Source organism: Paramisgurnus dabryanus, chromosome 3 (genome assembly GCF_030506205.2).
Source record: "Paramisgurnus dabryanus chromosome 3, PD_genome_1.1, whole genome shotgun sequence".
NCBI lineage: Eukaryota > Metazoa > Chordata > Actinopteri > Cypriniformes > Cobitidae > Paramisgurnus > Paramisgurnus dabryanus.
In genome coordinates, this window is record NC_133339.1 from 7,221,962 (window position 1) to 7,248,739 (window position 26,778).

At 36.4% G+C, this 26,778-nt stretch overlaps 1 protein-coding gene across 3 annotated transcripts; it reads right to left on the bottom strand.

The window, feature by feature from the left end:
- Positions 1-2,154: 2,154 nt before the first annotated feature.
- On the bottom strand, positions 2,155-26,732 carry srl (sarcalumenin). Of its 3 annotated transcripts, XM_065253159.1 has the most exons (8): positions 26,483-26,732; positions 16,577-16,678; positions 12,200-12,295; positions 12,021-12,116; positions 6,577-6,612; positions 4,317-4,433; positions 3,941-4,174; positions 2,155-3,377 (listed from the first exon to the last, which is right to left on the bottom strand). In XM_065253159.1, exons 1-8 carry the CDS (start codon positions 26,538-26,540, stop codon positions 2,566-2,568), a joined length of 1,551 nt encoding a protein of 516 aa, XP_065109231.1. In that variant the 5' UTR covers positions 26,541-26,732; the 3' UTR covers positions 2,155-2,565. The 3 variants fall into 3 exon arrangements, with proteins under 3 accessions (XP_065109231.1, XP_065109230.1, XP_065109229.1); XM_065253158.2 differs by lacking the exon at positions 16,577-16,678 and having other exon boundaries at positions 26,483-26,636; XM_065253157.2 differs by lacking the exon at positions 6,577-6,612 and having other exon boundaries at positions 26,483-26,589.
- Positions 26,733-26,778: the final 46 nt, after the last annotated feature.

A 26,778-nucleotide genomic window follows, 5' to 3' on the forward strand; every position in this document is an offset into this window, starting at 1 on the left:
ACAATTGAATTCTTGATATCAAGAATCGAATTGTTGATATCAAGAATTAACATTGTTACTAGTGGTAATGTAATTCTTGATATCAACAATTCAATTCTTGATATCAACAATTGAATTCTTGATATCAAGAATCGAATTGTTGATATCAAGAATTAACATTGTTACTAGTGAAAATGTAATTCTTGATATCAACAATTGAATTTGAATGGCAACCTATGGTGACATTTCACTAGTGAAAATACAATTACAGATATCAATAACTTAATTGTTGATATCAAGAATTGAAATGTTGATATCAAGAATTGAATTGTTGATATCAAGAATTGAATTGTTGATATCAATAATTAAATTGCTGATATCAAGAATAAACATTGTTACTAGTGGAAATGTAATTATTGATATCAAGAATTAAATTGCTGATATCAAGAATTAACATTGTTACTAGTGGGAATGTAATTGCTGATATCAAGAATTGCCATTGATACTAGTAGAAATGTAATATCTGATATCAAGAATTACAATTTTAACTAGTGAAAATTGAATTGTTGATATCAAGAACACAATGAATAAAAGTTAAAACGGCTTGCCATATGAAGTCGAACAAGTTTTGTGTCTCTCTCAACTTTCAAATACCGCTACTACCTGAATGGATGCTCGTGATTGTGTTATGGGCGGGGCCATATTCGGTTGCTCCATTGCGTCGAGCCTGGACTGAAAAATCCAGCGAAGACCAGCATAAACTGGAGAGCTGGTTTTAGCTGGTCTCCCAGATTGGGGTGGTCCCAGACCTCATTGAGGGATCCCTTATAAAGCACAAAAATATAAATTCGGGCGGAGGGGCTGGTTTTTATTAAAATTAAAATACTAAATTAATAAAAAAAAAAAATGCTTGTGCTGTGCTGCCACAAAGCGAAATGTCCATTAATGTCCATTATTTCTCCCAATTTCGCAATAAACAAATAAAAAACTGTCTGTAATAAATGTAAACTCTCAAGTGCGCCTCACGCTGTTTTCTAGAGGAATTGACAGAATGTCTGCGTGTGGATTATTTTCACCTTGTTGACGGTAAGAATTTTTAGTAATTATCTTTAGTTATTCCTTGATGAAAAAACAGCATAGACCAGCATCATTCCCATGCAGGTTAATGCTGGTTTAGCTAGTGGTCACTAGCATACCAGCACCAAAACACAACATATGCTGGTCTTGCTGGTATGCTGTTTTTTCAGCAGGGTTATGTTTTTAATTTAGTAAAAGGGTTGGGGGCTTTGAAAAAAGTCTTCTCAAACTATTATTTCACACTAATTCGAGGGGTAAAAATGGTTAGGGTTTGAGTTAATGGTAATTTGGGGTTTCTTTCATAAAAATGTTTATCCAGGATCACATCTTTGTGAAATCATGGCCACCCTTTAATGACGGGGGCTTAGCTAGGGGACCCCCATAATCTTTGGCATAATTGGAACACTGGTGTAACTTCACAATTCAGTACTACATAGATCACAGTATTTGTAATGTGTTTCAGCAATACATTTCTAACATTTATAATGTGTTTGGAAACAATTCTCTGATTTGACTTTACACAAACTTTAACTTGAGATCAGACAGAAGAGATCTGAGTTTACCCCAGCGACTCAAATAAACAGGCAGCTCACGTTATCAACATTTTTATTGCGTCGTAAGTTTCTCCACTGGATCTAAACTGTTTGCTCCATTTTCACTGTGGTCTACAATGTGCATTTCTATTCACCATAAATCATAGCTGGGGTGAAAAGATCCAATAAAGCTTGAAGCTTAGAAAAATGCAGCTTGCTGAGGTAACAGTGAGCTAGATTAATTCATTATTTTTCCACACAAAACCCTTACCATTGCATAAGACCTGGAATCTGAATAGACTGGCTTTAATAATATACAACGTGTAAATGGAAATGTCCAAACGCAGTTTTAATTTAACATGCAATTTAAGAAGGCTTTTTTATTGTAAAACCCAAAGGCTTAGCTTATCAATATCTCACAGGAGAAAGAGAAAGATCAATCTAGAGTTATTAAATATTGCAATTAAATCTTAAACGTGTATCATCAGGAAGCTGACTGTTAATATGTTCAAAGAAAACCCTGACAAACTTCATATTTGTTCACATTCAAGGAAGCCAATTCCCATTTTCAGTCTCAAGACATTTTATTTTTTACATTTTTTAAGTGTGTGTCCGCCATTTTTTCCCATTTGTACACATTTCCCCTCCAAAACTGCAGACAGTTTATAAAAGTAGCGCGGAAAGAGAGGAGAGTTATTTTGGCCGACTCTCCTCGCATTTGCATGAAGACTTCACAAAAACCTCCCTCCACCCAGTATCCCAAAATCCCCTTCCCTCAAACATCCCCACACACACACAACCTCTTCACTCGCTTGAAGATAAAAAGTCCCATTGGATCCGTCTCCATTGACTTCGAAACGGACCTGTGGCAGGAGCAGGACTTGCTCCACTGCTCCTCCTTTAGTTTTGGCTCCATGTTCCTCATTTCTTTCTCTCACCCTCCTCCACAGTCTCCCTCCCACCTCGTGTTCTTCTCTCAGTTTCGTCGATAGCGGTTCTTGGGCTTCTCCCCACATCCGGTGGCCTCGCAGGAGGACAGGGTCGGGTTCTTGCCAGAGTTGATGCTGCCCAGCAGGGAGGGCAGTTCGTTGGTGATGGCTTTCTCGATCTTCTCCAGCAGGCAACCGCCTATGTAGGAGCACTGGGCGGAAAGCTGCTTGAAGCTGTTGATGGGGTTGATTCCGAAGAAATCACGGTAAGCGTCTCGGTTGGGCAGGTCAAACTTGCTGACATTGGTTTTGGCCAGGATAGACTTAAAAATGTAGAACTTGTCAGGGTCGTCCACAATCTCCTTGAAGACCAACTCAGGATCGCTAAAGAAGCTCATTTTCTCCTTGAAGGTCTGAACGTAGCGATCTACCAGGAGGGCGTGAATGCGGACGCGGATGCCGTGCTGACGGATGAAGGCGATTTTGTTTTCCAGACGGTTCTCAATCACCTGGTTGAGGTCCTCCAGCAGAGATATTTCTTCACGCTTAAAGAGTTCGCGGCTGGTGTCGGGGGCATAGTCGTAGGACCAGAAGGAGCTGACGTAGACACGAGGAGGTTCGGTTACATTGATGAGGGGCGCCAGACTCCAGAAGAGAGCACCGTAGACGCGCATGAGGTCTTGCGTCGCCAGGTTGTCGGCCTTGTTAAGAATGATACGAATCTGAGACTCCCGTCCTTTCAGCTGCCTGAAGAGCATCTCCAACTCGAGACCTACGTCTAGCTTGGTGGGGTCAAACACCACGAAGATCAGATCTGCACGGTCAATGAACCACTGGCACACATCGTTAAATGGGTAGCCTAGAAATTGGAAAGAGACAAGTGAAAATGTTACTATAGAGTCAAAAGAATTTCACTAAATGTTGTTGCAGTTTAACACTTAGTCCTGAACCAGAAGTGTCCAATTCTGCTCCTGGAGGGCTGGTGTCTGCAGAGTTTTGCTCCAACCCTAATCAAACACACCTGATCCAGCTAATCAAGGTCTTACTAGGCAGACTAGAAACTTTTAGGCAGGTGTGTTAAGGTTGTAGGTTGAAATTTTAGCTAAACTCTGCAGGACACCGGCCCTCCAGGAACAAGTTTGGATACCCCTGTCCTACACTTCTGAAAAATTCAGCTAAGACTAGCATAAGCTGGTGAGCTGGTTTTAGCTGGTCTCCCAGCTTGGTTGTAGCTGGTATTGCTGGTGTAGCAAGCAGGTCTAGCTGTGTTTTGGTCACTTTTTAAGCTTGACCAGCTTTGCCAGGCTGGGAGGACCAGCTTAGACCAGCAACTGCCACCTTAAACCAGTTACCAGCTTATGCTGGTCTTTGCTGGATTTTTTTAGTAGGTTAAACAGATATTTGATTCTGAATGATTATTACCTCTCTCCTGCTGTTTGCGATTCTCAATGATTCCAGGGGTGTCCACGAACGTCACCCTTTCGAGGAGCTTGTGTGGCATCTCGATTCCAATCAGCTTCTCCAAAAAGTTCTGGCCAAACTTCTCCAGTGGAGAGAATGAGCGAGAGCTGTCAGCAGCCATAACGATGCCCTCCACCGTGCGGATCTTCTCTCCATGCATGATGACTGTAAACTCTGAGGTAGTGGGCTCGGCACCTGGAGAAACGGAAGATTAGGAAATCCAGAAACCAACAATGCAAAACAAACACGTTTTAATCACCCAACAAACTTTCCAAACGCCAAACCCAGAAGTTTGCAGAAAGCAACATGAACCTTCTAAGTTATTTGGATCGCTCACCTGTATACAGCTGGTAAGGAGTGTCCTGCAGACCCAACAGATAGTTGATCATGGAGGACTTGCCCACACTCCAAGGACCAAGGAACAGCACCATGGGTTTGGAAGTGATTTCTCCATCTGTTTGGCAAACAGCAAAAGGGATTGAAAACAGTTGAGTGTAAAAGTCAATGATCCCAACAAAAATAAACCTTTTGTTACCCTAGACATATAAATATACACCGATGATAACACCGTCTCAGACCAGTATGGATGTACATGCTGGTCAAAGCTGAATCTACATGTTGTTCACCAGCACATGCCCAACCAACATAGTGTCTCAGATGAAGCTGGTTAACCAATGTTAATATACAGTATGTCATACATTTTTCCAAAGTGACTAGTTACTTGATAAAGTAATGTTTTAGTGCTTGTTGGTCCTAATTCTTGCTACTAATGATTTGGCTTTCACTAGCATTCATTTTTCTAGCATCTAGAAGTCAAAAAACCCTAAAACTGTTGGAGAGACGGCAGAGATCGTGCACAGCAGACAGTAAGGGTTATGAAGTCGCCATGCAGCATTGTTCAACATCCATACAGGCATTGCAACTTCGTTTATTCTATGAATTTAATTGTTTTAGCTTCTGATGTAAAAAAAGTACTCATTATGTCATACTTTAATATACACTGTCAGGAAGAAAGTACAAAATTGTACCTTTTCTGTCACTAGGGTGTTACCCTAAGCCAGGCGTTTTCAAACTTTATGATGCCAGCCAGGATCCCCACATATAATGAATCTATAGCGAGGGACCTCTTTCCTAAAATGTATATCCATCTTTTTCTGTCCGTGACTTTTTTCTCTTAAATTTTTGGGACCCTTTGGATGCTCCTGGGGGACCCCTGCACTAAGGATCCGTTTTGTGTCTTTAAAGTTATACAAAACACAATACAATCTTGTACCTTTTTAGGGACAGTACTGGACCTATTGTGCACCTTTAAAGGTACAGTTACATGTTTTGTACCCCTAAGTCTTTAAAGGGACAAAACATTTATGCAAGTACACATTCAAATGTTGTACCTTTGGGGTACACAATTATATCCTAAAATATTGTACCCAAAAGGTACATTTTATGTGTTGTATACCCAGAAAGGTACCAAACGAACCTTTGAGGGTACCACCCCAGTGACGTGTCTATGTGTCTACTATTTTTCTGACAGTCTATGGATGTTTAACACCGGTTACTCTTACTGAAACACTATACTGTTTCCATTTAGAAAATTGTTTGTCACATATATAATAAAAACAAGGATCAGAGGATTGTCTAATTCCAAGTTTTATGAGTTGAAGTTTGTTATGAAAGCTTGAAGAAAGCAGCTGTGTTATATGAGCTGAGGGGAATTTAACCTCAGCCGAACGATCGCTGTCAGCGATTTACACTCGCATCCAAAAGCAACATCAAACTCAATGCACATAAATAAACAAACATTAAAGTGTGATGCAATGCAGTGGATCTAAGTTAAAGCGTTTTCTAATGCAGACAGATAATAGTTGTGTCAAAGCAGATAATATGTAATAAGGTTTGTTCATTTTGATCAGTTTGCATGGTTTCTTCCTATTTATCTAAGGTGCTTAGCAGCCCAAATGTGGAAATAAAGACTTTTTTAGAAACCTTTAAGACACAAGAGCTCATCTATAAGAAGGGAAACTAACATGGCATCCGATTTGTATGTGCCACATAAACTCACTCACGCAGGAAAGTCCAGGATCATGCATGCAAGACACTTCAATGGCTTTTACTCATTTATCAGATATATATACATATATATCAGATAAATGCACACTTTATAATGCACAAATCCTTTGACAGCCCATACTAGATGCATACTCTTAGTTTTCTTGCTTTTAGTTTTTTAGGTCTGTTAGCCTTTGATACAGTACGTGAGTATATTCATAAAAGTTGATCAAAGAAACTTTTATCAGATACATACACATATTTAAAAATTTTAATTTTTCGCTTCTGGCAAAATAAACCAAAATAATTTATGACTCGTGGCACATGTCCAATGATAAGCTCTGTAGAATACTTCTGTGAATCCCATTTTTTTTTTTTTTTTTTGGCAAATTTTAAAAGTGTCTTTACATTCTGATTAAAGCAGCTGAATGTTTATTAAGCAACGATACAAAGAGCTTTGAATGCTATGATGGCGTCAGCTGGCATCACACTGCAGTGGGTGAAGAGACACAGGCCGGGCCATGCAGTGAAACGTCCACCGGCATACCCACCTGTGGCTGAATCCCCCAGCGTGCGTCCAGGATAGGCTGTTATGTGGATGTGGGGCAGTGTGCAATCAGGAGATACAGATATGAGGGTGAAAGAGGATGAAGATGATGAGTGTGAGGAAAAGTGAAGCAAGAGAAAGAGACAAAGAGAGAGAATGTGCAAGTGTAAAAGAAAGAAAGGTTACAGACACTTTTCCTGTGAAAATATGTGATGAGTTGAAATGTGCGTGGATGGGCATCCAGATACACTAGATATGAAAAATCCTGGTATTTTTATTGAGTGCATTTGGCATGTTTTAAATTTAAAAGACATAATAACAGTAATAATAAATTAGGCTGTACTGTAAATGAAAATATAACAAAATTTATAAAATTAAATGCATAACATTTTTATTTTTATTGTAGAATATTCACACAAAATATTGCATAATGCAAAGAATTATAAAGGTAAAAAAAAATCTACTTTTAATTTTGGACCGAAATATAACACAGTAACCGGGCAATAACTCAATAACAAGTAAAATTTGCCTTTGGTGGACAAAAAAATGAACTCGAAACTAAAGCAGTTACCCAGATTCACCCTATGTGGCAATATATTACTTTTGCCATTATATTTCTTTGATCACCTTTAGCATTTTTGGATCACATATCTGCATGTATATTTGGATAACTAGTTTCTCTCACTAGTGTACTGCTGTCTTAAAGGGTTAGTTCACCCAAAAATTTAAATTCTGTCATTATTTTATCACTCTCGTGTTGTTACAAACCTCATTTTTCTGATGAACAAGAAGGAAGATATTTTAAGAAATGTTCCCATATGGTAAAAAAAAATTATTTGGCAAAAAATATATTTTAAATTAGTGCTGGGTAAAGATTAATTGTGATTAATTGCAACCAAAATAAAAGTGATTTTTGGCATAATATATGAGTGTGTGCTGTGTGTAATTATTATGTATATATAAATACACACACATTCATGTATGTATTTAAGAAACATTTACATGTGTATATATATTTAGGAATATTTTCATATATTCTATATTATATAAATAAATAAATAATTATATATAAATAAAAAAATCTAAAATGAATATATGTATGTGTGTGTGGTTAAATATACATAATAATTACACACAATACCCACACATATATTATGAAAAAAAAACCTTTTATTTTGTATGCGATTAATCATGATTAATCTTTTTCCAGCACTATTTTAAATATATGCTAAATACATTTTGAATATATTTTTCAATTTCAAGGGCAAGCAAATACATTTCTAATTTTACATCCCATACGGCAAAAATGTATTCTTATTTGAAATATAAGTTAAATACAATCTAATATGCTAAAGTATATTTTTGAAGTTGAAAATATATTTATTTTAACCTTTTTAAAACTGTTATGTTTACATGTTCGTAACAAAGTTTTTCTTCCAATGCAACATGAATATATTTTCTTGGATTGAAATATGTGGAGGGCTAAATATATTTTTAATGCTTTCAATTTTATTTACTTTTAAAATGTATTTCAAAATATACAAAAAATGCCCAAAAAATATATTGTTGAAAAATATATTTTTGTAAACATATTCCAAAATATTTTTCAGCAAATATATTTTTGGCAATTTTTGTATATTTTGAAATATATTTAAAAAAAATTGCCGTATGGGTAACCCAACCGATCATGGGCCCATTTTCTTCCATATAAGGAAAAAAGAATACTATGGAACTAAATGGGGCACATGAATGGTTTGGTTCAGTGTTTAAATGGGGGGGGGGGGGGCTGGTGTGTTCCCAGACCTCCTATAAGCATTGAGGTTTTTATTAAAATTAAAATATTACATGAATTTAAATTCTCATGCAGCGCTGCCCCAGAGCAATACTATCCATTATTTGTCCCAATTTAGCAATAAACTGATCCAAAAGAATATTAACTCTCAAGTCCGCCTCACGCTGTTTTCTGGCAGAATTTTTACAATTGTTGGTCCAGGATCACATCTTACTTGAAATCACGGCGAACATATAATGACCGGGGGCTTAGCAAGGTGACCCCCATAATCTTTGACATAATTTGAACACTGGTTTGGTTACAAACATTCCTCAAAATATCTTCTTTCTTGTTCATTAGAAAAATTAAATATATAAATAACAACATGAGGGTGAGTAAATGATGACAGAGTTTTGGGTGAACTATCCCTTTAAACTTTAAAGGCTCACTTTTAAATAAGGGATTTATTATTAGTGAGTTTTGGATGTTAAATACCATGCTGAACCACAAGGGGGCAAGCGTGATCCCAGAATCTGTCAGGGGTTAGCTGCACGACTGTCAGTGCCATGAAAGTCACCCTTCAGAGAAAACCCAACACCAGGCCCTGTGCACTTTATTCAGTTTACTTATATTCATATGTAAACATCTGGCTAGAATAACAATTTTACTAAATATTAAATCATTAATTATCACAGTAACAGTAAAATAAATAACATGATGTGTTTTTGTTTTTTATGGTCATGTCTTTTATTTTGAAGCATCCGGTTGTAGTTCTTGTGTCTTGGTCATTGTAGTCCTGTCATGTTTCCCCGCCCTAATTGTCTACAGATGTCCTTTGTTAGTCTTAATTAGTCTGTATATTTAAAGCCCTCATGTTACCTTATTGTTTGTTGTATGAGGTTTTTTTTATCATTCTTGTCCTATTCCTTGTTTCACATCATGAATTATGTCTTATGTTTGGACTAAATAAAGACTTTTATCTGCCTGTAGATCCTGCCTTATCCTCATGTTTTGGACAACAACTTACATTCATTTCCTCTTGCAAAAAAGCCAACAAATAAATATATTTACCTCACAGGTTTACAATATAAATAAACCTGTTTCTAGCAAATTCTATACAAAACATGAATAAAAAGTAAACTTTGAGTAACGTTTAACCGCATGTAACATTCGGGACTAGCAGAGAAATATTTAAACAACCTAAATCTCGTCTGTACTGATAATACAATGCATTTAAGAAAATGTCAGTGAGAAATTAGTAGCCAAAACGATTACAGAACAGCTGCATAATCAACACAGAGATTAAAAAACTGAGGTTATTTAAAGTCAGTTCATGAAACATTTGTTCAGGGGATTTGTACACATAAAGGTCTCATATAAAGTGGGGGCTGTTAAGAAACCCATGATTGTTTTCAGATGGAGCCGTTGTTCGCAAGAAACATCTGTGTTTCTCTCTCTCTCTCTCTCTCTCTCTCTCTCTCTCTCTCTCTCTCTCTTTTTCCGGCCCCCTCGTGTCTGATCTGCAGAAAGCTGGACCGCACATGTGTCAGCTTTATGATCTCTGATACTGCTGTGGCACCAGCACCTCATGTACAGTACAAAACACCCAATCTTATTCACATGTTATAGCCTTACATATCTGTTTCCTCGAGGGATTTCTTTATCTGTTTTCGTGTATCTGGGACTTTGCCAGAAAAAGGAAATAGGCTATCCATAAGGAAGAACCACATTTGCTGATGACGTTTGATAATAATGTATAAAAACACCCTTAATGAGCCATCACAGTCAGGACGTGTTACAGAGTATTTCTGTGCCAAATGCACTTTGTACAATTTTTTGAATTTTTTCGGGTCCAGCTGACTTTCACGGGAAAGCCATACACTGCAAAAAATTATTTTTAAGAAAAAAATTCTTACTTGTTTTCTGTAAGAATATCAAAAAATTCTTAAATTAAGATGCTTTTTCTTTATGAGCAAAAAGACCCAAGAAAATAAGTCTAGTTTTTAGACCAAAAAAATCAAATTGAAGTGATTTTGTGCATAAAACAAGCAAAAAAATCTGCCAATGGGGTAAGCAAAAAATCTTGAACATTTTTCTTAAACACTAAATTCAAGAAAAATTCTAGAAAAATGTGTTTACCCCATTGCAGATTTTTTTTCCCTTTTTTATGCACAAAATCACTTCAATTTGATATTTTTGGTCTAAAAACTAGACTTATTTTTTTGGTCATTTTGCTCATAAAGAAAAAGCATCTTAATTTATGAATTTGTAGATATTTTTACTGAAAATAAGACAAAAATACTAAGAAAATGTTTTCTTGAAAATAATAAGAATACATATTATATAAACGACACGAACACGTAGTGAATCATAAGTTATCTAGTGTTGTATAAAGTGCTGCATGACTTGTGACTCGCTCCTCCCGCAGCTCGTAACTCCTCCTTCTTTGAACGTTATTGGAAAGAATCTGTAAAGCTAAACTGTTTTTTAATCTGATAAAACTAAATACTCTTTAGAGATATGAAGGATGTAATACTACTCTATATGTACTCCAGATTAACATCAAATACGCGCGTGTTGTGGGAGCTTTAATCTCATGTGTAATCTGAGTTAAGTGTTAAGGGAGTGTCTTGCGTGTATTTTGTCAACGTTAGCGTCTCTTCTATCATAAACCCTTGCGACGCGTGTGCATCAGGCACGTATTTTGAAATGACGCATGATGTACATGGTTCACATGAAGCACTGAACACATATTTTGACATGACGAGCAACAAACATGACACTCCGAACACTTATTTTGTATTCGCACCCCTCGGAAGGGAAGTCACGGGCCGCCACTGGCTAGATCGTTAAATAATTTTTCCACATCTCTGTGTTCAAGATTATTTGAGCGGTGGCTCGATGATGCACTTGAGATCAGGCTGGATCAAGCGTGCCGCACAAGCCCTGAAAAATGAAGCCAAAACGTCTCGATCGCCCCCCCAGTGACTGATCCCAGTAAAGGTCATAAACCCAGCCTCCCCATGTTATTCAATGGGACTTGAGACCAAATTTTATTACACTTTATTACACTTCAATTATCTTTTTTCCGATGCTGTCATTTACTGTAGTTTTTATCACGCTGATGTAAATTCAAATGTTTGTTTTTAAAATAAGTTTGTGTTTAGTTAGTTATTTAATGATATAAAAACGGTGGTGTCACGTCATGATTGACAGCTGTGATATCGTGTGATATGCGCATTCTGCGAGGGCGGGGTCTTGATTTCACGGCTATACTTCCTGCTCACTACTGCGCATGACTGGTCCCGAAATCGCTACTGTGCAGACTTTAGACCCAAGATGTCAGCGCCTTATCGGGACACTGGCGGCTTCACTTTTCACCAATGGAAGAGAGCGAACAGGCGTCATCCATCTATTTTTACAGTCTATGGGCTGGATAATTATGACAACATCATCATCATCATCATTTAGAGATGCAGCAACCCCTGGGCCTGCCTGGGTCTTCCTTATGAATAAGAAAATTTCTGACATTGCATTTAAATGTTTGGTGGACCGTTATGTTGAACAGTTGTTGATTAGATGAGAAGAATGATGTCACGGTGATGAAGAGGTGAAAAAACCATCAACATTCAAAACTGATACTAAACTAAAGAAGATGATTAAAGGCGGGTCGGTACCTGAGATCTCGTGTTGTCTCAGCTCATTGTACTTGTAGGCCTGCTCCATGGGTCTGATGGAGCTGTGGTAGATCTTCCTCAACCTCTGCAATGCCGCTGAGAGGACACAATAGTGTAAATTCTAAAAGATTTACAGGTTATTTTATAGATCACAACTGTGACGAGTTTTGTTTCCTCACCAGCATAATCTCCTGCTTTCTCATCTGCTGCGAGCCGTAAAGTTTCCTCAATGTGAGATCTGTCTCTCAGGATGGATTCCAGGACGGCTTCTTCCTCTGCAAGAAAATACAGATGTTAAACTTTCAATCCAAGCCAGCCCATAATTCAGATTTCTTAGATCCCTGCGACTGTCCTGTGATAAAACTTCCTTTATGCGTTGGCAGGGTGCACTGACAAAGTATTTGTTATTGCTGCAATGTCGGTTAAATTACGGAGAATTTAACAAAGTCTCAAACCTTAAAGCACTCCATAAAATGACCACAGCAGCGAAGGCTTCCTTTAGTCTGACCTCAGCACATTTCTGTCTCCTCCACAAGCCACACATTTTAATACATCGTTCATGCCAAACAAGTTACATAGCAAACCTTTCATATTTACAGTTGGATGTTTGTTTAAACCCCAGTGCAACAGTAACAGCGCTATTAATAACCGGTATGAATAGTTACTGGCCGTGATATCTGTTTTTCAGTAACTCTAGCAGATATCTCGCCATGACATTGTTGTACTATTATTGTCACACTATTGATATACAAAGCCACAACATCGCCGTTTGTAAGTATTTACCCACAATGCCTCAGGGCGTTCCTATCAGTCTGCTATCAGGAACAAAGACTTAAATGGCACCAGAGAGGAAGACACTGCGTCTCCAAATATATATTTAGTAATGTTGCCGTGCATTACAAGTTCAAGCTCAGATATTACCTCAATGACATCTCTATTATAGGAAACAATGACATTCATTATCATTATATTATGTGTTTTGACTGTAACACTTTTCAATAAGGCCGTATTTGTAACATTAATAAATGCAATAACACGAACTTACAATGATGCTAGTTGCTCATCATTTATTAATCTTTGTTAATGTTAGTTAATGCCAATACAATTGTTCATGCTAGTTCACTGTGCATTGACTAATACTAACAACACTGTAAAATAAAGTTGGTTAAACTTACTTCCTGTTCATTTTAGCACTATTAATACATTTATAAAAATCAAGGCGCGGTTTACCAGACAGGGATAAGACTGCACTGCAAAAAATGATTTTCAAGGGAAAAAAAATCTTATTATTTTTGTCTTGTTTTCAGTAGAAATATCAAAAAATTCTTAAATTAAGATGTTTTTTCTTGATGAGCAAAACGACCCAAGAAAATAAATCTAGTTTTAAGACCAAAAATAACAAATTTAAGTGATTTTGTGCATAAAACAAGCAAAAAATCTGCCAATTGGGTAAGCGGGTGAATTTTTCTTGCATTTTTCTTGAATTTAGTGTTTAAGAAAAATGTTCAAGATTTTTTTGTTTACCCCATTGGCAGTTTTTTTTGTGCATGTTTTATGTACAAAATCACTTAAATTTGATTTTTTTTTTGTCTAAAAACTGGTTTTGCTCATCAAGAAAAAGCATCTTCATTAAAGAATTTTTAGATATTTTTACTGAAAACAAGACAAAAATACTAAGAAAGTTTTTCTTGAAAATAATTTTTTGCAGTGTAGTCCTAGCTAGACTAAAATAAATGTAGGAGCTGACCAAACTGATCTTGCACTGACATATTTTAAAATACATCAGTGCCCTTTGTTTTGCCTCAAAATGCATGCAAGTAACGTTTTTAATAAGGCATGTTTGTTAAAACTAGTTATATTTCCTAATTAAACTAAGGCCTAGTCCTGGTTTAAGATAATCCCTGTACGGGAAACCACCTCCAAAAGTAAAAAATAAAAGATTTGTTGGTTCAACTTAAAAAAGTAAGTTAGTAAGTAAGTTGACAACAAGTTTTACTAGATTTTTTTTAAATTAAACTTAAAAAAAATTTGATAAAATTAGGACTGTCAAAGATTAATTGCAATTAATCGCATACAAAATAAAAGTTTTTTGCATAATTTATGTTATTTATATTCACATGTATATTTATATATATTTTGATATATTTTATATTATAAATAAAAAATACCTAAATAAAATTTTTCTTAAATTCATACATGTATGTGTGTATTTAAATATTCATAATATATTTACACAGTACACACACACACATATCATGCAAACACAAACTTTTATTTTTTTTATGTGATTAATCACGATTAATCTTTGACCGCCCTAATTTTTTTTTTAAGTTTAATTAACTCAAAATAAGGCAACCAGGTACTTTACTTTTTTAAGTTGAACCAACAATTTTTTGCAACTTTTGATTTTATAAATGTATTAATAGTGGTGAAATTAACACAAAGTAAGATTAATAAATCCAGAAGTATTGATCATTGTAAGTTCATGTAAGCTAATGCATTGCCGTTCTCTGATTGGTCTAATATTACAGCATCAAATCTAAAAATAAGATGGCTGAACAAACAATGGTGAACAATGTTGTGGTTTCATAACACAGGGATGCTGGGGCATATGGGGGACTCCCTGCTTTCATAACCGGAGAAGGGGACACGTGGCTACCAAATAGCTGGATTATGGGATATGTTGATAAGAGAGATGATGACACTTTGACCTACCCATCCTAAATATAACAGTGGGCAGTTAACTGTTTCAACTGCTTATTTATCATCCGCCAGAGTGTTTCAGTATAGAGACAGGTTTAAATCTGGGGGTTTTCTGATTCCCACTTCTACACCCTGTAGGATTATAAAGCTTCTGGTTCACCCTCATGTTCATAATACCTCGCAGTTACCGTCAAAAGTAAAAAAAAGAAACACAAACCTAGTAACCCACCCATAAAATTCCCCAAAATGCATTTGGCTCAATAACAGCCTTCATATTTCTCACAAATAAAAGCTCAAGCGTTTTTCACACAGAACAGATATCGAACACATGGACGCTGCATCACTTCTCTTATTACAATCAATAACTACATAGGGGCTCTGAGAGTTCATGCCAGGATCCGTCAATAACTGCTGAATAAATAAATCACACAGGTTCCTGTTAGTATGAACCAAAGCTTCTTGCACGATTGAGCGTTTAATTGAATCATCGCCCTAAACCGTATGGTACTATCGCAAAATTGTGGTTGGTTTGTTTTGGTGGCTAAAGCTTGAGGCTGATAATGGGAAGGGTGCCTGTTAGATCCCTGCATGAAATGAGCCATGAGGCTTTGCCATTGTGCCTTTGATCCAGACACTTAATCCCAGAGGTTTCTCCAGGGCTCTGGATCTGTTATGGATTTAATGTGGGTAACTTTGGATACAGAATACAGATTCATGGTTTTGATGTTAAACTGCAAAATAAAAATAGATCTTTGCCATTTCAGAGGGTGTATGAACATATTCACTAAATAATAACAACATACACCGAAAGATTAACATACACCCAAAAATCCTCTTTTGTTTATATCCAAAAAGTAAATGTTGCATCTAGTGGTGAGGTTGGGAATTGCAACCAATGGCTCAATACACCGCTCACCCATTTCTTTCGAAACACATAGTAAAGCTATAGCAGCAGCCACAAGACAAACAATTCATTAGCTGTGGATTCATTGCAAATTTGCGCAAAACTTTATCATTATGTTGACAAAAGACTATTGCAAAATGACACTGTTTCCATTTACCGATGATATGCGACTGAAACGTTGTTTTTCCGTTCACAATAAGTAATTCCAAACTACGGCAGCAGTCTAATCTTTTTGAACCTCCCCCACATTTTTTAATGGTTTTTTTACAATTCTCTCCAGGGTGTGGTTATCCCTATTACTTGTACACTTTTTTCTACCACATCTTTTCCTTCCCTTCGCCTTCATGTTTTAGTCTAAAAACATAGTTTTCATCTATATTATATTGCATTTTTGTTAATAGTTCCTTGTAAAATTTACATAATGCACCTTTAAATGTAAAGTAAATATAAATCATAAAACCGTTAACAGTAAATCTGTGGATGGAATGTATTTAGGGGCGAACTTAGACAATAATTCAGTCCGAACTTTGGCACACCATCGCCACCATGTTTATGTAATTCCAATCCTGCATACCACCTGACCTTTGACTTTAATTTCCTGAAGGTTTTGCGAATGCATGACATACCAGGCAGAACACAAAGTGATTGTCAGCCATCTTCTGTTTCAGGAATGGCTCTTTGATTTGTTCGAATTGGGTGATACTTAAAAATAAATCAAAATCCCTGGGCTGAGGACGAGCTAAATCATCAAATAGATTATCAAGGCATTTACTGTCTCTTTCATCTTTCCCTGAATCTCTTTTTCTCTCTCATTCTGCACATCTAGGTGCTCTCCAAAATGAAATAAACATCTTCAATAATCTATACTTATATTAATTGCCATGTTGTACATTGCCCTGATGACTTCATAAAGCATGTTTTCGTCTAAAAGCATAGCCTGCATGTTTACCTGAAGGTTCTTGCTCTGACTCAGACACTGAACTGTCCACAACCTCTATTTTAGCAACAGGAGCACTCGCAGCAGTGCTGCTACTGCTTTCTGGACCATCTTCTAAAAACACACAAAATAAAAACATTCAGGGTATCTAAAATTTTTTGGAAACTGCAAATTAAAAGGTTAAATGACTTTAAATGATAATTTTTTTCACAAAAAAAAGTTTTATAAAATAATAAACTTTACATTTCATACTTGTTTTTTTTTTGGCTGTGGTTTGTACAATTCATTATCTGCCAGACATTTTTAGAATGGCGGTATGGTTTCATCGAAAGCACGCTTGTTGTTGACTTCTGGAAAAAAAACCTTGTGGGAAATAAAAATGTTTTGGTTTCCTAAAGATAAGGGAAGACGGCAGGGATCACTGCTGTGCAAAGAGAGGTTTGGCAACCAATCTGTAGTTAACAATGCATAATTAATGTTAGCTCATTGTAGTAGCTGATATACTTTAGATATTATTTGAGGTAATTTACTTATTTATTTTACTTGTGATATTTATGTTGTTGCATGCGGAAACGTTTCTGCGATTTTGCAGCATCTCACTGCATCTCTGGCCAAGGCTTTTCTTTTTTATCCTCTCTTCTCCTCCTTTGTGTTTATATTTTTTTTGCCTGATTGTCAGATATAGTCAAAGAGTCAGTACATTGCTTATGTTTGGTCATGTAGTGGCATTTTTACACCACAATTGGCTGATGCGTACAAGAAAATATTCACAGATGAACGCTAAAGTCTAAATGCATTTACTAGAAATAAAACAAAAAAAAAAATAAAATTTGTGTTCATCTGTAAAGATGATCTTGTTGGACAAAATGTGTATATAACATCTCATAAACTTATGTTAAACACCAAACCCTTCTTTTTCTGCTAATCCAAAAGTCTATGGGAGAAATTAATGGGCTTTTTAGCAAGGGAACCAGCCTACAAAAATACATCCTCCCTACGCCACTACACTGTAAAAAGTAAAGTTGGATCAACTTTAAAAAAATACTTCAATGGGTAACAACCTAAAAAATTAAGTTTTTCAAACTTAGATGTTTAAGTGAAAACACTTACACTCTAAAAAATGCTGGGTTGTTTTTAACCCAGGGCTGGGTCACTATTGGACAGAACACACTGCCGGGTTAAAATGACCCAACTGCTGGGTTGTTTTAACCCAATTGCTGGGTTATTGTCAATCATCCATGTTGAAACAACCCAGCAGTTGGGTTAAAATAACCCAGCAGTTGTGTCATTTTAACCCAGCAGTGTGTTCTGTCCAATAGTGACCCAGCTCTGGGTTAAAAACAACCCAGCATTTTTTAGAGTGTAAAGTTGAAAAAACTTGAACTTTTTTGGTGTTATCGTTTAAAGTAGTTGGATCAACTTATTAAAGTAAGTTGATCCACACTTTTTACAGTGTCTATGACAGCCAGGCCACCGGGAAATGTCCTGGTGCTCCAGATGACCAGTCTGCCCATAAACTTATTTTTAAAACTGGATCATCAAAACAAAGTTTTGGTTTCACTAATTCTAACAAAGACATTGTGAAGCATTCAATATTCCTGATTCTATTCCTATATAGTCTACTTAAATAGCACTAAAAGCTTTTAATCATAGGGGAACCATTTTTAGTGCTATATAGCACCTAGTAAGCACCTATAAAGAACCATCCGGGGGTGATATACAGTCTAAAAACAGACGGTGCCAAATAGCACTAAAAGTGGTTCTTGGCTAGTAACCATAGAGGAACCATTTTTAGTGCTATATAGCACATATGAAGAACCATATGGGGGTCATATAGCACCACTATAGCACCACATATGGTTCTACATACACCGCTGCTACACAGGTACTTCATCGGTTCTATATGGTTCCTCTATGATTACGAGCCAAGAACCACTTTTAGTGCTATTTAGCACCGTTTGTTTTTAGGGTGTATAGAGATCAACAGACTATTTATGTTGTACTCGGGTATCCAGCGATATTCATTTGCTTATATGAAACTGGCATAGGGAAGTGTTAGCCTTGCTACTTGGCTGCGACCCTTGACCAAAATAACTCTACCAGCTCAAGTAATACGTCCTAAATCATCTAGCATCTGTATAAAGCATCTGTGAATGTGGAACAGAGTCCAACCTCTGTTTACATCCTACTGGGATCTCCTAACAGTTCTGGCATGAATCAACCATGAATACACACAAAAAATGCTGAGTTATTTTCAACCCAGCGCTGGGTCAAAAAGGGACGAACCAACCCGTTGGGTTGTAATTTAGGCTGGGTTGTTTCAGCCCAAAATGCTTGCACTGCAAAACATAACTTTCTTATTTAGTATTTTTGTTTTGTTTTCAGTACAAATATCAAAAAATTCTTAAATAAAGAGGTATTTCCTTTAATGAATAAAATGACAGTAAAAAAATGCTGGGTTAATTTCAACCAATTGTTGGATCAAAAATTAACAAGCACAGCCGCTGACTTTCTTACTTACAATGCAAAAAAAAAATTTTCAAGAAAAAAAATTCTCTGCAAAACGACCCAAGAAAAAGTCTAGTTTTTAGGCCAAAAATATCAAATTTAAGTAATTTTGTGCATAAAACAAGCAAAAAATCTGCCAGTGGGGTAAGCAAAAAATCTTGAACATTTTCCCTTAAACACTAAATTCAAGAAAAATTCTAGAAAAATTTGCTTACCCCATTGGCAGATTTTTTTGCTTGTTTTATACACAAATCACTTAAATTTGATATTTTTGGTATACAAACTAGACTTATTTTCTTGGGTTGTTTTGCTCAGCAAGAATTTATAGATATTTTTACTGAAAACAAGACAAAAATACTAAGACTTTTTTTCTTGAAAATCATTCTTTGCAGTGTATTATTTTTGTTTTGTTTTCAGCATCAATATCAAAAACATTTTAAATTAAGTTGTATTTTCTTGATAAGCAAAATGACATAAGAAAATAAGTCTGTTTTTAGAAGAAGAAAAAATTAAAGTGAATTTGTGCTTAAAACAACCAATAAAATTTTCGAATAGGGTGAGAACATTTTTCTTGAATTAAATGTTTAAGAAAAAATATTTTTTTGCAGATTTTTTTTTTTTTAAGCACAAATTCACTTACATTTTATTTTTTTTTGTGTAAAAACTAGACTTATGTTCTTATGACTTTTTGCTTATCAAGAAAATACATCTTAATCTAAAATGTTTTTGATATTTATACTGAAAACAAAACAAAAATACTAAGTACACTGTAAAAAATTACTTTCTTAGTTAGTATTTTTGTCTTGTTTTAAGCACACTGTAAAAAATACTTTGCTGCCTTAAATTTTTTTGTTGAATCAACTCGGATTTACAAGTCATTTCAACTTACCATTATTTATCTTGACTAGAGATGAGTTGTTATAACTAAAGGTGAGTTTTTATAACTTATAAATTTAAGTTGACTTTTCTCAACTATATTTTATAAGTTGTGACAACTAATTTTTGTTGACATGACTTTTAAGGCAGCAAAGTTTTTTTTACAGTGCACGAATATCTAAAAATTCTCAAGTAAGGATGGATTTTTTTGATAAGCAAAATGACCTAAGAAAGAAGCAAAAAAATCTGTCAATGGGGTAAACAAAAAATCTTGAGCTTACCCCATTGGCAGATTTTTTGCTTGTTTTATCCACAAATTCACTTAAATTTGATACATTTGGTCTAAAAACTAGACTTTTTTTCTTAGGTCGTTTTGTTCATCAAGAAAAAACAACTTTGATTTAAGAATTTTTAAATATTTTTACTTAAAAAAATAAAACAAAAATGTAAAAAAGTCAGTGGCTGTGTTTGTTAATTTTTGATCCAACAATTGGTTAAAAATAACCCATCATCTTTTTTACTATCTAACCTCAAACATTAATATTAAACCATAAATGATGAATCAAACACTTTTAGCTATTATTTTATGTGCTTTTTTATGTTTACATCAAATGTACACACTTTTTAGTTGGGTCAAACATGGACATTTTTTAGGTTAATTTAACCTAAGAGTTGAGTTTGTCCATTTACCCAGCCATGGGTTAAAACAGAGGGACTTTGTTGTTTTAAGCTCAGACTTCTTCTCAGTTTAACTATGAACTAGTATAACTTATTAATTATCAACTTCGTAATCTTTATTATATGCTTACCATTGTAAATTGTGATAAGGTTCACTCTAAAAAAAAAATGACCCAGCATTTGGTCAAAAAGGGCCAAACCCAGCTGTTGGGTTAAATAAACACAGAAAATGTTTATATTTAACCCAACAATGGCTTAAAACAACCCAACATTTGAGTTTTAACAACCCAGGTTAAATTACAAACCCAAAGGGGTTGGTTTTGTCCCTTTTTGACCCAATGCTGGATTGATAATAACCCAGCATGTTTTTGAGTATAAGGAGACAATAATGAATGTTTATAAACTTTCTATATATGATTTTTGTTTATTTTAACCAAAACATACACACTGTTGTTTTAAACAGACATTTTCAAGGCCTCTTTACTAGAAAGTTCGACCAGGTTAGCCCTTGACTTAACCAGCAAAAACTAGCTTGAACTCCTGAAGCCATAGCTAATTTGTTGCATTTTCCAACAGGGGTGTCAAACAAAACAATGCAACTCTCTCTCACACACACAGTTTACATTTTCCACAGAAGTCCTCTTGTGATCTTTACTACATCTCGGTTTCTGACTTCACAAGCAGATAAGAGCCGTTCAAAGTCTGCAGTCGAGCGCTTCACAGGTTTTTTCAGTTAGCTGTAGGCACGCCCACCGAGCGTGCGGCCATGTTGTTGAGCCAGGCTTCAGAGGAGCGAGAAACAGATGGTGCTCTCAGTACCGAAGGCCTGCAGGCCTGTTGTGATGACACAACGCGCTAGTTAAAGCATACGAGCCCTTGGTCGACGCATGCCAAGTCAAGCTGCTAAAAATACAGACCTGTAATGTTGAGCTCAGCACGGCACTAAAATGGCGCAAGGTTAGAGGCGAGGTGTGCAGTTTAAACGTGCGAACTGTGAACAATGCAGGGCTCTGTGATAACCGAGTATCCAGTATGTGCTGATATACAACAGGTGTGCTTGATCTGGCCTCATGTTTCATTGGGTTTAAATTTATTTAAAAGAATTTCATATTAAAAGTTATTAAAAAATTGATAGAATGGAGACAAAGTACAACTGGTCATGATCCGACATTAAAGGCACTTTAATATTGTTGCAACCCCAAAAGAACAAATTTGGATACAATGAGGACAATTAAGACATCATTTGGATTTATATTAGGATAAAGGCATCTATTAAATGACTACATGTAAATGCAAACAGTTTTCCTGTAGCTTAATTGACAGAGCATTGTGTTAACACCACAAAGGTCATGAGATTTGATCCCAGGGAAGACACATAAATAAATGTGAAGATTGAATGGATTTTTATTGCTCAGAAGTTACTTTAACACTCAAATTTGTCTCAGATATTCTTGTTTAGATACAAACAATAAATTGCTTAACAATCGCAAATATAAATTTGCATATTATAAACATAACTCCTCCCCCAACGCAGTGTCTACACTTTTACAAATACAGTACATCCACTTCAAGCACACATACTGTCCATCAATGGTGCTGAGCTTTAATTTAACCCTGTAGACGCTGGAAGGACAAAAATTAGCGGCATCTGTCGCCGCGACTATGGGCATCCAATGAGCCTGTTGCCTAGCAACAGAGGCTTTGGAAAAACACAGCTGTTGCTATAGCTCATTCTGCTGGAATGCAGCATCGCACTACTGTTGTACGGGGCTTATTGGTCAAATCCACACATTTACGCTTCGGAGGGAAACGTGAGAGCCCCGCATCGAGAATAACGATGTGTTTAGGAAACGTTCGGACAATATTTATAAAAGCGGTTTCTTCCGTAAACACGGATTAAAATGCTTGAAAGACACGGATGATTTTGTGAACACATAGAAAAGACATTTATAGCAGAGCATCAGGCAATAGATGCAAATATTTGGTTGGTTCTCTAACTAGCAATGTCATATAAGCCATCTGAACCAGTTCCAGTGGCTCATAGGTCTGTTCATTGATGTATTATGGTAAAGCCCCTCAGATCATGTTCTGTTGGCAGATGCAGGAGGTAAATTGAATTAATGTGAACACGATTAGGGAGGCGAGCCCTGAGCCCAATGGATTTTCCAGTCACTATGGAGAGGTGTGCACAACATTTACAGTGGGCCAAGGGATTTTACTGTTCTCTATTTCAGACCAGACACATTTCACCAAACTGCCAGCCCCTCCTCATCTGTCTATCTGTCTATCTGTCTATCTGTCTATCTATCTATCTATCTATCTATCTATCTATCTATCTATCTATCTATCTATCTATCTATCTATATATCTATCTATCTATCACATACATTGCAGTGACGTGAATAGCAACAGGTGTCAAGGTTTTAGAGTTCTGGTCTTACAGTGTGACAGGAATAGCTGCTCTACAATGGTTCATGTCTCAGAAAGATCCAGTGGGCGGAGTCACACAAGGCCTTTTTTGGCACAGAATCTTACCTTCCCTTATAAGAATAATTTCCAAAAACAAGATATTGTTTCTACTCAATAGATATCTTTAGCTTTACTTTCTATATTTAAATCACAACACTGTAAAAAGTGTAAAGTTGGTTCAACTTAAAAAAAATACTTACTAGATTGGTATTCAACTTAAAATTTTCACCTAAAGTGAAACTAAAGTGAAATTTTAAGTTGATAAACAAAACTTACATTTTGTAGGTGTTACCAATTGAAGGAATTTTTTTCCTTCAAGTTGATCCAACGTTTCACTTTTTACAGTGCACTGTAAATATTCTTTGTTGCACTTAAATTTTAAAGTGTAATCAATTTGAAATGAATTAATTTCAACTTTCTTGACTAGTGAGCAGTTGCTATATATTAAAAAAATAAAGTTAACACAACTTAAGCTAATTTCACCTAATTTTTATAATTTATAGCAAGTCCTTGCTAGTCAATAAAGTTGAAATAAATTGTAAATTCAAGTAGATTAAACTTTAAAAAATTTGCGTAACAAGGATTTTTTACAAAATATGTGAATAAGGTTCTACAGACTATGAAATTGTAAGAAAGAAATTATTATTTTAAGAAACCTTGCCTTATTTTTTGGAGAACCAAAAATGGTTATTCTGTGGCATCCCCCAAAGAACCCTTTTAGGACCTTTACTCTTTTAAAGGTTTAGAGTGTAGATCATTTGAATATATTTCCTATTCTGCTACAAAAAACATTTTGTGAAACAGAAAGCTTCTGTGGATGTTAAAGTTTCCTTGTGGAACCATAGAGGCCAACAAAGACCATCTAAGGAACCTTAATTTTTAAAAGCGTTATAACAAGCCTGAAATATATTTTCTACAATACGTTCAAAAGTTTGTAGTGGAACAGAATTCCAGAAGTTCTCGCTGGCTGTTTTCAGCACCTGACTTCGAAGCTTTAAAAAGCGCGACACAAGATGCCAATGCATTGTGTCAGATATTTGAATTTGAGAAGTGTGATTGTATCCGGGAGATAATTTCACAGAGGCATTATGGGTATCAGAGTTAGGACACAGTAAGAACATCAAATGGAACAGAGGGGTAAAGGGGATTGAAGGCATGGCCCGTCTCTCTGTAAAGCCACATTGCATGACCTTATCTCTTTTTATGGACTCGGTATTTGGCGACCTGTCCCACAATTCCTTGCAGAGGGGAGTCCCTAAAGAGCAGGGGCAACACATGCTCGCTGAACTGCATTACTGGAAGGCGAGGAGAGCCCTTACTCTCTATGAGTAACCGTATCCAATGCATAGTCAAGGAAATTACTTCCTCCATTACGCATGGGGCTGCTTATCTACCGCCATGTTATCTTTTATCTTCAGAAGTCATTTTTTTAATGTTTAAACATAAAAACTCATTTGTGTTACCGTTTTAACACGCCGCATGCAATGCAATGGTGGATCTTAAAGCAAGACAGACTTTCTTTTTCTTTTGGAAGACAAACAACAGATGGTCACACCTGCCTTAAAATGTTGGCCCACTATAAAGCAACGCAGTCAAGTCTCTGCAAGAACCTCCTAAAATCCCACCAAATTCGTGTGTGTCTGTGGGTTTATGCAGCCCAAGACCACAATCACTATCACTTTATGGATTATAATAAAAGTCGCCATGCTTTTTCTTCTTTATTTGACACAATGACTGATTTTACAAGTTGCATTGCAACATGAAGTGCAGCAGATGTTCACCATGTTTGCGAAAGCATTCAAAAGCACCAAACTTCAAACTCGGACTTCTCAAAGATGAGACTCAAGTATTGTGTTATAGTCTTCAAGTAAACCTTCCCACACATCAGAGACTCACAAATGAAAGTGTCAAGTGCTCTTAGTAGTAGTATAGCTCAGTGGTACAGCATTGTGTTGGTAGTGAAATAGCATTTGGCTATTGTGTAACCAAACACAAACTATTGTTTAGCAGGTGAGACTGAGCCGTTATGTGGCACATCCACAAACATACTGTACAAAAGAAGCGGGACGGACACAGATAGCCACGGCTCCTCCCGCTGAGATAATGCATGTCCTTATAAAGCCAGTGGCTGGGAATAAATAAATTGTGATTGTGTCAGGTGACAGCAGCTGTGCGGGGGGAGGATGAGGAGGAAGGGGAATCTATAGTGGACGGTGTCCCATTACCGAACAACTTCCAATCTTAGACACCTGACAGACCTGAGCAACTCCGGGCTCGAGAGAAGCCCAAGGACGCAAGAAGGGTAGACATGAACTCTTAAAAATAAAGGTGCTAGAAATGGTTTTTCATAGCGATGTCATAGAAGAACCATTTTTGGTTCCCCACAGTCCATCTTAAAATAACTTTTAATGACACAAAAAGGTCCTACGGAAGGTAAAGGTTCTTTATAGAACCATACAATCAAAAACGGTTCCTGTATTGCATCGTGTAGCCCAAAAATTGATAGCTAAAAGTTTGGGAGTCTTGACGTCTATAGCTTGGGGTTATAAGACACAAGATTATAAATTTGAAATCAAGACAAGGCTTTGAAAGAAATACTGAATCGTCAACTCATATAAAAGTGACAATATAGGATGTCTTTGTATTCAAGAAAAGCTGCAGACTTTGTGGGAATAAAAGAGAGTTGTTAATAGTCCCCCCGTGAGCCTTTCGTCCCCAGACTCTAGCTCTTTCCATCAGCTGGTGTCACGCCTCACGACAGCTGACGCACAACGCAAAACCTCTACCGTACGAAAATAACCCTTACCGACTGTGAAACTGTCAGACGCTCAATGCTTCAGAAGGCTTAATATAGAATACACATCAATGAAAGATGCAAGAATTCTTCAGCGTTTGTTGTAGTTTTTACTGTACACGTCATGTTAAGTCTTCAAGAAAACTTTATTATTGAACACTGTGGGTTTAAATAGCTCAGATGCTTGCAGGGCGACAGCAGATGGTGGTAAGGCCTCCATCTCGTGCCGGTGACCATCACAAATATTAATGTCTCCTTAAAGTCCCACAAGTACAAGTATTGCAAGAGATCAGGCAATGATGTACCAGCTTGCAATCCATCATAAAGGAATCAAATACAACTGTCCTCAAATCAGTTTTTGGCGACAAGGCTGTATACGTATTTAGCTCCCAATCAAGAGTTTGAACAGTAGACCTGTTCTTCATTGACAGCTACAAATGCATTAAAGATTATCTTAGAAGTACATATATAGTGTATGAAATGTTTGGCTGACACTTTCAACCAAAGTATAAAAATAAAGTACACACACCTCTCGACCTCTAGAAACACAACAACAACAACAACAACAACTTAAGAAATAAAAAAGCCCTTACCTGCGGTGGCCAGTACCAGCAGAGGCACAACGAAGCAGAGCGTTACTAAGACCTTCATGTTGGCTGCCAGGAGACCTCGGGAAGCTTCGGTGGCTATATATACCAGTAAGAGAAGGTCAGAGGGCACCAGAGAGAGGGTGGTCTTACGGATTGGGCAGTTGGGTGATAACGTCCACGTGAAGGGGGCTGGTGCCGGAGGTGTCAGAACAGGGCGACATGGGACTCTACGGATGAGAGCAGCTGACCGGCTCTTTTAGCAAAGCTGTCAGACTGTGACGTCGGATGAAGGGTGTGCG